The 12,651-nt window shown below is 31.9% G+C and overlaps 1 protein-coding gene across 1 annotated transcript; it reads right to left on the bottom strand.

The window, feature by feature from the left end:
- Window positions 1-673: 673 nt before the first annotated feature.
- Window positions 674-12,385, bottom strand: LOC130446503 (ornithine decarboxylase antizyme 1). Its single transcript, XM_056782804.1, is given in 4 exon segments — window positions 674-1,509; window positions 4,983-5,189; window positions 5,191-5,284; window positions 12,194-12,385. Coding segments are annotated over 4 exon segments (537 nt in total). The 5' UTR covers window positions 12,286-12,385; the 3' UTR covers window positions 674-1,365.
- Between the last annotated feature and the right edge of the window lie 266 nt (window positions 12,386-12,651).

The following is a 12,651-nucleotide window of genomic DNA, read 5'->3' as shown; positions in this document are numbered from 1 at the left end:
CCAACGAAAAAGAAAGGGTTTGTTGTAATTTTAAAAAAAATCGTTTTCTAATTTTCATTTTCTTTATTTTTTGTCGTTTGTTTTGGCTGATTTTGTTGTTATTTTCCATTTCGTTCGGTTCCGGTATTTCGACCTCCAGTGCTTTTATGTCCTCCTCTATTTCGTTTCTCCAAGTCTTTCTCCACATGCCTCTTCTCCTTGGCCACATTGAGGTACATTGCGTTATTCTTTTGATAATATCAGTTGGTTTTCTTCTCATAATATGCCCAACTCAGTTAAGTATTTTAGGCTTTTATGTATCTCAATTCCTTCTCCAGCTCTTTTTCTATTTCTTTACTCTCCTTTTTTCCCCCTTTCTATCGGTTCTTTCAAGTTCTTCTTCTTCCCTTTTTTTGATTATTGTTGTTTCTATTGTATACGTGATTTGTAAATTTTAATTTTGTTTTGTTTGGTTAAGTTTTTAATAAGTTTTTATTTCTTCCATACCTTTTTTGTATCCTCGTACAGGAAATTGAATCTGAAGTAAATTAATTTTTACTACGTCGATTATTTTTTATTATTAATTGTTTATAAAAAAAATCGAATCGAGATAACGGTTTATGTTTATGCAAATAAAATTTATACAGGAAACGAACACAAACGTATTAGTTATCGGTAAATTAAAAGCAAAATATACTGAATATCAACTATTTTATTACGTAAGAAATACACAGAAAATAAAAACTAAAATTATTACCTAACCCTAAAAGATGATAGTGTATTATTCAAGAATAAAATGAAACCTAACCTAAAACAATACAAACTCGTGTTTTTTTTTCAAATTTTTTAATCATTTTCAAATTTTTTTTAAATTTTTTCGTAATATATAGGGGCGTAATAAACTTTCCACACTAAATGATTATTTTTCGTCTAGTTTTGTTCACATTCCAGTTAAAACTACGTAAGCATATAGATATAGCATTTAAAAATTTCAATCAAATCTTAACCTAAATGTAAATTGATGTAGAAACACAGCACCTGAAAGTTAACATAACATACGAACATAGAAAATAAAAATTCAATTGAAAATTTTTGATTAAAAACTGTAAATTGATTACGATAAAGAGAAATTTCATTCTAGGAGCTGTGCTTACCGTAAACCTGCTAATTTACCTCACAACTAATTTAAGAAAAAATTTATCCGATGATGAAGTGCAAAGAAAATTTTATATATTTATTGAAAAAATTATGATAAATATTTTCCCCTTGAATGAGGAATTAGTTAAAATTGCAAAACATCATCGAATCTAATTACAATATCTAATTTAAATAATGAAAACGTGAACAAAACTCGGTGACGTCCGAGGCTTATTTATAGCAACTGTTTCATTCGATATTGTAGAGCATGCACACGTTGCCGTTAGCCATAGATGGCGGTACTAACGGAGACGTTGGAGCCAACACCGCGAAGCCCAAGAACATAAAAGTCCGGACTAATACGGCCCTGTCTGGTCTGTCGGCGGCAAAAACCTGTCGATAATGAAAAAAAACATTAATTTTATTAAAAGATACACATGCGCGCTGTTGAGAAAACACGTCCCGTTATCCTCAAAGGTAAGCTCCGGTGGCTAAACACAAATATCCCGTATTTTTATGTAAATACCGCCTGTTTCGAAACCGGAGATACACTTCCCATTAAAAGTTTTTGTCCATTCTATAATTTAGGTGATAGATACATAATAATTAAAAAATATACGATCCATTTTGATATTTTTATTTTCAAAACATACATTACATATTCAAAACCTGATTTTCAGCATAAAAAACTGTATAACAGACTAGAATTTCAAAGAAATCGGGCGTATGCAACCTAAATTACTCTAATTACCGTCTGTTTATTTATTTGTTTTGTTTGTTAACTTCCTAGAATTCTAGAAATTCCATTCTGATATATATTCGAGCTTATTTAGCAGCGAGATTCAGTTTATGATTAAAAGTCATAATGAATAATTGATAATAATTATTATATAAGTTAGTTAAGTCTAGTATAAGTGTTTGAAAACAGTTTAAATAATTTAGGAATAAGAAAAACATTACGGTATAGTTGTTTTATCTTCTAAAGTCATTTTATGTTAATATCTAAAACACACCAAGCGTGTGGTTATTATTAAATATTAAAACCGTCGAGTTGGAATGGAGTGGGAAAATAGAAAGGTTTATTTACATAAATGAGAATCGCTTAAATCACAGACAATAAAAATATTATGAAACTTTCTCGTACCACGAATGTAGGATTCTGGCCAAACACCAACTTTTTTTAAATGCTTAATCATTTACTGATATGTAACAACAACTGATATTTTATTGCGCAGTTTATAATACCTGCAATAATAATTCAGAATGTAGTAATGGATTCGTAAAAATATATTATAATTTGTTATCTCGCGATTAACATAAAAATGTGTATTGCATCATCAGCACTCTAGGCGTAGTCCAATAAAATTCAAATAGACAACCAAAAGACAACGTCAAATTCAAGTTGATTATAGTGAAAGATGATCCAACTTTAATGATTATTGGGTTGGCGACCAAGTAATTTCGGTTTTGTAATATAAAATAAAACAAAAAATAGTTTTTCATCAATTATATATTTTCCATTTTGCTCAATAACCTTTTGCCATCTTTCTTTCAGCTTCATGATTCCGCGCTCAAAAAATTTCTGGTCCTTATCAGCACCAGGTCATAGTCATTTGTGAAAGTTTCAAAATTCTATAATCTTCGAAATAAATTGTAATCAGATGGTGCCAGATCAGGGTTGTATGGAGGATATGGCATCACTTCCCAACCACTCTCCAATAGTTGCCAAATATGTGTGTAGCCTTGCATTATCACCTTCCGATTTGACAATTCTGGCCGTTTATTTATGGATTCATCCAGTTTTAAAAATTGTTGACAGTAAACATCAGAATCGATCTTTTGGTTACGTTTTTGTTCAGAATAATCGACCAAATGCGCCCAAAATCGGAAGAACTATACGCGAATTTCGGCAAACTCGGTCTGCAGGAGATTTGGAAATACCTACGCATGTTCGCCCACTTCTTTTTGCCAAACAATGTTGCTGCAGATCGCGATAGTGTGGCCAGAAACCTGTCAACATCGACTTGCCATCGTGATCATTAGTTCAACATCAAAACAACGACAAAAGACTCGAATTTACAAGGTTGCAAAGTTTAATGGAATGAAAAGTTGAAGTCTACTAACCATTTCAAGCGTCGTCAAGACGCTGAATAGTTGGATAACATACATAAGTGAAGAAAAAGAGCTATTTGTGGGCTAAAGGTATCATCGGATACTTCTTCGAAAATGAGTTCTACCGAGTAGTTACCACGAAAAATTCGATGGCCGTGTGTATTGTATTATGTCGTGCTACTGTCTATTGACCACCATGATCACGTGATTTGATACCTTTGACTTATTTTTTTGGGAATATTTGAAATAAAACGTTTACTTCTATTGGATAAGAACATCATTATTGAAAATATGCAGATACACAATTAACATCGTGGTCTATGGTTGAACCACTCTTTACTTTTTTGAAAATATGAGCTCGGAAAAAAAATGTGATTAAATTATTTTAATTAAATTTTGAGGTACTCGTATAGAGAAACAGAGAAACGATAAGTATGGTCTTTAAGTAGCGATCTATAGTATAAAGCAGAAGAAGTATTAATTCTAATACAAATGTAGTGCCTTTCACTAATGAAAATAAATCAGTACAGCCGTAGCCACAAAGTAGTACAGCCGTAGCTACGAATCAGTACAGCCGTAGCCTTCGTATTATAGAAAATTTCTAGCTTAACAGCAGATCAACGAATTATTGTGATATTTCACGTAAAACCATAATTTATTGAAATAGGTGAATTTTTATCGCATTATAACATGTTCTTGTGTTACATAAGGGTTTATAAGGTATCTGAAAGGTCCTTTTGGATGATTTCCGACCAGGCCCTATAATTTTATCAAAAATAGCTTTTCCAGATTTTATTTGAACATAAAATGTATATTCTAGATTTTTTTGTCAGAAAATATGTTGTCCAAAATTGATTTGAACTAAAAATAACATACAAATTTCATTTCAACACAAAATTAATTTTCCAAAGTCAATTTTGTCAAAAAGTAGCTTTCCCGAATTTGGACTAAAAATGGCTTTTCTCGTCCAAATTCTGTCGAAAAATTTATTTTGCAAAGATAATTTGTACAAAAATGGCTTATTATTTTTATTTGGGCGGAAAATGGCTTCTTCGGACTTAAAATCGCATTTTTCATTCAAATTCTGTCGAAAATTGATTTTTAGAAAGATAATTTGTACAAAAATGGCTGCTTCTTATTTAATTTGGCAGAAAATGGTTTCTACGGACTTAAAATCGCGTTTTAATTCTAATTTTATAGAAAAATGATTTTTCAAACATAGTTTGTATAAATATGGCTCTCCTTTTACAATTTGGGCGGAAAATGGGTTCTTGGGACTAAAAATCGCGCTTCTCATCCAAATTTTGTCGAAAATTTTTTTTCAAATATAATTTGTATAAAAATGGCTCTTTCTTATCCAATTTGGTCGAAAAATGGGTTCTTGGGTCTAAAAATCGCGTTTTTCATCCAAATTTTGTCGAAAAAGTATTTTTTCAAAGATAATTTGTACAAACATGGCTCTCCTTTTTAATTTGGACGAAAAATAACTTCTTAGGACTAATAATCGCGCTTCTCATCCAAATTTTGTCGAAAAATTCATCTTTAAAAGATAATTTGCACAAAAATGGCTCTCCTTCTTCAATTCGAACAAAAAAAGGCTTCTTCGGACTGAAAATCGCGTTTCTCATCCAATTTTTGTCGAAAACTTACGTATATTTTATACCATAGCATATTTTCCATGAAGAATTTTCATTTAAAAAAAAAATTAATGTATAGGAGAAAAAGAATCAATATTTGAAATTGTTACTACATACCACGACTACATGCTCGCATTTGAGTTGCTCTTCGGCAGCCTCGAGAAGCCCGACGAACGCCTCGCGGGAACCCTCGGGTAGTACTTGCGGAGGTAGCGCTATGTAGAGCGTGCGTCCTTTAAGTACTGCCTCCCAGGGTTGGCGGGCGGTGCGGAAAGTTAGCCGCAAAGGAGGCGGCGACGAACCCCTGGCTTCCCCAGGGGCATCAGGACCACCACAGAGGCCCGGCGCCCAGAGACATGTTATAGCAATCGGCCTCGGACACGCTACTGGCGGAACGTTTACTACTTAATAATGAATTCCTGAAAAAATAAAATCAATCGCCTTTACATAAATTATAAATATGATACGAAGGTCGCTACATAAGTTTTGAGATAGACAAAAACAAATATTTATAATTGGATATAAGTTTATTCTTTACATTTCAATTGAGATGATTTGAACGCATCAACCGCTTCTTCAGGTGTAGAAAAACCTTGACCTTGCAATTTATTTTTGATCTGCGGAAATAAGAAGAAACAATTGGGGGCCAAACAAGGATTGTACGTCGAATGACCCATCAATTCGTTTTGACTGTTCAAAAACAGACGTATTGTCGTGGTGGAGAATAATTCGTCTTCTGCGATTGATTTCCCTGGTTTTTTTGAACACTTCTGACAAACAAATGCTGATGTACCATTCAGAATAGAATTGACCCTTCGACGTTGCTCTAATGGAACTGTGGCGGTATGCCCGTTTATGCCATAAAAAAAAACCATCCGCTTCGAAGTGCTTCGTGTGCGGACAACTTTGGTTTGATTTGGCTCTTATTGAAGGATCCATACAGTCGATTGGTATTTACATTCGATTTCATATGCATCGATCCATGATTTGTGACCTAGTATAGGCAAATTATGGGATTCTCACCTAAAGCCTTAAATTAAATTGGGCGGTTTTGATTTTCTAGATTCTGAATAAGTCTAGCATCTCTTAACAAAATTACGTCCACGGATTTTCGCGAATAACTCGAAAACTACGTAGAATTCGAAAAAAAGTACCGGGGTCAAAACTGTACCACATTTTTGTGAATGAGAAAGAAGTCTTTGAATATTAAAATAATAATCAACCGAGAACGAATATATGATCGCGTTTTTTAAAAATTAGTTCATTTGAAACCAAGAAATATTTTGATAAAGACTGAAAGACAAATCGAAACGTAAATTTTTATCTATCTTTTAAAAATTATTTTAAAAACTGGTCATTTTATACTTTTAGCTGTAGAATATCGAAAAATCATCCAAGTTCCATGAATTTTTTTTAAAATATTAGTTTATATGGCGGATCTACGAAAAAAAATATGGGGATAAACTATGAAAACTTAGATTCGGGGGGCTTTAAATGTTCATGAAAATGCACTAATTCACGTAAAATTGTTGATAAATTTCTTCCAAATAATCAAATGAAGTTGTTATATTTTTTTTCAAAATCTACACAAAAAAAAGAACAAATTTTAAAAAAAAGTCTATACAAAAATGTTGATTTATCATGTTTTTACAATTAAAAATAATAACAATTTCTCTTAAAATTGACCTTTTCTCACATATAATAGTTTGTACCTATTTTATTAACACGTTGACTGCCAAGGCAATTTCCACAATTCCATTTAATCATTAAAAATAATAAGTTGAATAAAAAGTTATCACTGAAAGGTATCGAAAATGTAGGATTTTAAAAAAAACTTAGTTGAATTATGTAAAAAAAATTCTTCGGGGGAGGTGCATTATGAGTTATTTTGTAGTTGACAGTCAATGCGTTGAGTAATCAGTAAAATTTTATGATCAAAAACATTTTTAAAATCACTTATAGTAATCAAGTGTACAATATTAAAAGTTAACTTTGAAAAATTGAAAATTTTCACCATTAAAAAAATGGTATCTTACTAACGTTAACTGTTAGAGATAAAAAATGGATAAACAGACATTTTCCAATTTTTTTCCCAAAATATTCGTTTTTTAGGTTAACAAAAAATATATATGAATTGCGTTTGATGCCTTGTAAAAAAGTTATGAACGATTATATGCAAAGAAGTGCGTTTATGATCACATTTAAAGTCATAAAACAATATTTTTTTTCATAAATCCGCCGTAAAAACAAAATTTTTTTAAAAATTCCTCGAAATCGGATGATTTTTCGATTTTCTAGAGTCAAGAAACGAGGGGACCGCGAAAGTATAAAATTACCAAAAAACTAATTTTGAAACAAAAGAGACTTAAAATCAAGAACATTTAGAAACATAAATACATGAAAATATTGATATTTTGAAAACGAGGTAGTTTTCAAAAAGCAGTTTCCATATGCGGGTACTCCGGCTTTCGGCGTTGAGAGAGATTTACGTAAAAAAAATGACTGAAGTCCTTTTTTGTAGAAAACTATATGCTGCACATTTTTTGTTTGGGTAATTTTTTCGAATCGCTTTTAGTTTTCGAGTTATTTGCGTTTCAAATTTTTTTTTTCAGCTATAAGTTCCAAAATTTCAAAATTTTGTTAAGAGTTGCCAGGCTTAATTCAGTAACCGAAAACCTCTAAGAATCTAGAAAAACAGAAGCGCCCAATTTAATTTCGGGTTTAATCCTATTTTACCTGTTCTAACCTGTTACGATCTTATAGTCAGACGTCTTTGCAGCAATCAACACGAGCTTTTATTGATAGATTGTCAAATTAAAGGACAGCGTTTAGCGTTTTCGTTGTAGAATCCATTTATCTAGAGAATTCTCACCTACAGTTTTGCTAATAAATGGATTAGTTGACTTATATATATAATTGTTGTTCAACTTTTACTTGCATTCGAATTGAGAACTGACTCTTGATGTTGTAAAATAGACTAAGGAACATTTCCATTTTCCGGTTAGGTTAGGTTTACTTTAATCAAGGTTAAGTTATATTAATTGAACTTTAGCTCGAAAAAAAGATATAAGGGTCGTAGGTGAATTGCGCCCCGAAGACTTGCACCAAATACTTCTGTAAACTAATTATACTACATTGGATGAGGATAAAAATGAAGTAAATGGTTGAATTTTACGACCTAACCTAACCTTAGCCTGAGGTTACACCGGGCTAAGTATAGACCTTTACAGGTCCGGTTGACCGCGGGACGCAGTGCAGTGGGTAAGGTAAGTCATAACATGTAATTAATACCTTTCTCCTTCGGCCATTAAAACGATTATTTTCACACCACAATACACAAAAAAAAATTATTTGAAATTTTAGTGAGAAATCAAATTAGAACCGGACGCGAACGTCTTTGAAATCAAACTAGGAACTGGTTGAAGGACGCTTGTTGATAAAAGGAAAATTAACAGCGCCACATTCCGTATAATTGATTATTTAGTATAAAAAAAAACAACTCGAAACTAACAGTACTTGGAGAGAATCTAGTCGTGATAGTGTGTAGAATACGAGTTTAAATATCAACGGTATATTATGGTGACAACGTAAACTATACCTTTGCTTAAGCGACATAATTAGTAACGTATTAAATACAAGGTGTGATCAAAAAATACGGTGAATTATTTTATTATAAGAAAGTAAAATAAACAATTCGAAATTTTTTATGTTAAAATACTGTGCTTGGATATGAAGGATCGCGGGGAAGAACGGTCACAGTCCTGAAAACAAAAATTTTCAACATTACGTTTTTCAAGTTTGAAGTCGAATAAAAAGCTTAAAAATGGAGGTAATTAAATTTTTAAAAGTCTTGATGCTGTAATACATCATTTAGTACATTGTAACAAAATAAGAAATGCATTTAGTACATTGAACCTAAACAAATTATTTAAAAACTAAAAATGAATATGAACCCTGATCGTTTTTGCCACATAGCCACTGAGGAGGTTCATCAATTGGTAGGTCATCTACAAACTCGATGTCATCTTCTTCTTCAACTCTTCAACAAGGGCAGTGACCAGTGAGTCGTCGAATCTTTGTGCACCTGAATTGGTTAAGAACTACTTTAAATGAAGGGGATCCTTTAATTTACCCGTTTTAATGACCAGTTTTCCATTGTACAGATTTTCAAGTTGGCCTAAGTCTCGTACAAAACTTTCTTAACTTTTTCCTTGTACCCTGATTTTCTACCGAATTCGCTTCAACGTTGTTCCCAACGTAATTTGATTTGTGTGACAAAAAATTTGGTTCTTTCTGGTTGACTTTCAGCACTCGAATTGTGGACAAATGCTTATATAGACGGACCCCGCTCGTCTCTCACCAAACAACTGCTCCAGCTAAATAGACGACCTCATACTAATGATCGGACTTCTAACCGAACACTGCTATCTAAGACATACACCATGGGCATCACGGATTATCCGGAGTGCCGCTGGTGCATGGAGGAGGTCGAAACTGCAGATCACGTTATCTGTAAGTGCCCTGCAGTCACACGGGCGCGTTTTAAACCCCATAACCTGCCTAACGACATCAGAGGGTTCAAGCCAAAGCGCCTGATCAGCTTCTCAAAGGACATCGGATTTTGGTATCGTCAAGTGGAGCATTACAGGTCTATCTGAAGGTCTAAGTGCTCAACGGCTTCACGGTTGCCCACACCTACGAACTATAAATGTAGACACAAGACACAAAATCAATCCAAGTTTCAAATTTTACCACATTGCCGCAGTTAATTACTGTGAACGATGAAGGTTTGATTCTGTTGGTTTCTGGGTACATCCCTCCAGTCATCGGGTGTCTCAGTGTACGATTTCTGGTTCACAAGGTTCATGTCCTTATCTTCCTCCATATAAGAGTGATCTCTTATGGAAAAGACCACTTCAACAGTTTGAAATCGTTTCATTGTACTGTGTAGTGAAGAAAACGTATAAACGTAAAGTTCTTGTTTTGTCTGTCCCAGAACACAGTAACGAGAGAAGACTCAGTTGATATATTAGTGGAGGGGAGAGAAATGGACTTTAATCGCCTTTGATCGTCAGAACATGGACTATGATCGTTCTTTCCCGGTGGTACCAATCTTTTGACTGTTATAACTCAGTGAATATGATCCCGTGGTAACCTGAATTTGGCAAAAAATTGGACTTTGATCGTTTTCCCCGTGGCCTTATACTATCAATGATATTCGACATCTATAAAATTAGTTCGCCCGAGTAAAAAAAATGAACTAAAAAGTTATCGCGTGTGGGGGCCTTTTTAGGTGCGTAAATCAAATATTAGGTGCATTTATAGATTTTGAAGAATTAAAAAAAAAGATCTGCCAGACATTTAAAACTTGACGATCCCTAATTATTAAAAAATAATTTTGTGCCTTTTGTTTCACATAGAAATTGACTGCTTTTTAAGATTCTTTTCAAAAAGTATACCATATTCACCATTTAACCATCAAAAATTCTTTGATTAACTTATGTTGCAAGTATTTTTTATAACGTCAAAAAAAGTGTATAAAGTTTACGTTTTAGCGCTGACGTTCGTTTTAATATCGAACCCCCAAAATTTTTTCAAATTTCATTCAACTAATTCAAAGGATATTCAATAAGGAAGATATTAATAATAATTTGTAATGTTAGTATTTTTTATAACGTCAAAAAAGGTTCATAAAGTTTACGTTAGAGCGCCGACGCGCATCGTTCGTTTTAATATCGAACGCTTAAAGTTTTTTCAAATTTTATTTAAATATTGCAAATGACAGTCAATAAGGAACATATTAACAAAAATTTGTGATATTAGTATTTTTTATAATATCAAAAATAGTTCATAAAGTTTACTTGGAGCGCTGGTGCGCATCGTTCGTTTTAATATTAAAAGGAACGATGCGCGTCAACGCTCAAACGTAAACTTTATACACTTTTTTTGTCGTTATAAAAAAATATTAACATCACAATTTTTTGTTAATACGTTCCTAATTGAGTGTCCTTTGAATTAGTTGAATGAAATTTGAAACAATTTTGGGGGTTCGATATTAAAACGAACGATGCGGCGACAGCGCTCAAACGTAAACTTTATGAACTTTTTTTGACAAACAGAACATACAGACATAATATGCTTTACTACTCTGCGAAACTAGAGCTGCAGAAATGAAAATTCTTCTGCTTTCCATGAAGGGTTGATACGCCATCTATCTATAATAATATCCCTTTAAAAAAAAATTTATTCTGGTATCCTCCTATTAATTCCATAACTCGTGGTTAATTTCTATTTTATTATTTAATATAAAATTTAATTAAATGATTAAGTAAATTTATTATCAGTGTATATCCTTAAGAAATAAACACTGGTATATGTTTATATATACATATTTCTGCAAATCACTGTTTTCCCATTTTTATTGAGATATCATTCGAAATATAAATATTTTCAATTAGATAATAATTGCCTTATAAACTTTTATATGTAATATTAGCAAATGATGATAAAATAATCCTAAAATATTCTTACTAAGCAATTAACTATCCAAACATTTAGTTTATCACAAATATAAAAAAAATCCTGAAAAAGCTGTTGAATAAAACCAATGGTGACAGTTTTTAAATGAGTTTATTATACCAGTTCTTTTGTGTGAAAGAATACTGGTATTCCTGTTATGATCGTAAATAATATCATGTATTGGTCATAAATAATCTCAATTCTCTAGTAAACATCATAATTATTGTCTTTAACATGTAAACACTCAACATTTTATTCTTTTCAATGATGAGTTCAGATCGCAATGACCTTTGATTTAAATGGAAATATAACCAACGATACACACATTAACATTCTATAAGTATTAGTGATAAATTCGAAACCATAGTTTAGATTATAAATATAAAAAATTACAATGCATCAATAACAATGTTTAAAAAATATTCATCGTGCCTTTAAAACAGTCATTAAGATATAAATAACACTATCATTTAAACAAAGATAAATATAACATAAATTAAACTTGGGAGATAATGCATTCAACATATAAGCAGTGGAAAGTTCCCAAATAATAATGGTTACATCCGTCAAAACCAATCGACCAATAACTATCAATTTAAAAACAATGTATAATAATAAAAATGATAAGTTCTTTCACGTATAGTAAATACCTATCCCTTTAGTTAATTGTATTTTTAAAATTTCGTACGATGTGTTAGAACGCTTTAAAAAGAAAAGTATGTAGTGGTTAAAAACGTGACCAATATTACGTTTATAAAAACCTAAAACTAATTTTAGAAATTTATCGAGCAATAAGTATGTTGACTTACGTTGTATTGCTCATTATAGCTGGCATATCTTCTTCACTATATATTTCAGTACTTTGATCAAAACTAAAAGCCTGAAGGGCACTAATTAACATAATTAAAAACACAAAACTTCTTAGGCAAAGACTTGCTTATAAATGTCGAAATATCTTGATGTTCGTGTATTCTTTCATTACCACCACCAAATACAACAGATAATTTTTGACAGTTGTAATTTTTACGTAAAGCACGGAACAGAAAGATTCAAATTTTTAGTTCTGTGGTGACTTGTTTAGAATTTTATATATTTTAATGATTTATAAACTTGAAAAGTAACTACCAGGGATGTGTAAATTATTTATTTTGAATTCAATTTTCTATTTTGGTATGATATGCAACAAGTATTACATAGTACTACACCTAGAATAACCATATTCTGCCAATAGGATGTGGAACAACCAAATGGAATGTTATTTGGAGCA

The sequence above is a fragment of the Diorhabda sublineata genome, chromosome 7 (assembly GCF_026230105.1).
Source record: "Diorhabda sublineata isolate icDioSubl1.1 chromosome 7, icDioSubl1.1, whole genome shotgun sequence".
Taxonomy (NCBI): Eukaryota; Metazoa; Arthropoda; class Insecta; order Coleoptera; family Chrysomelidae; genus Diorhabda; species Diorhabda sublineata.
The sequence above is the reverse complement of the archived record's forward strand: the minus strand, read 5'-3'. Positions and strand labels throughout refer to the sequence as shown.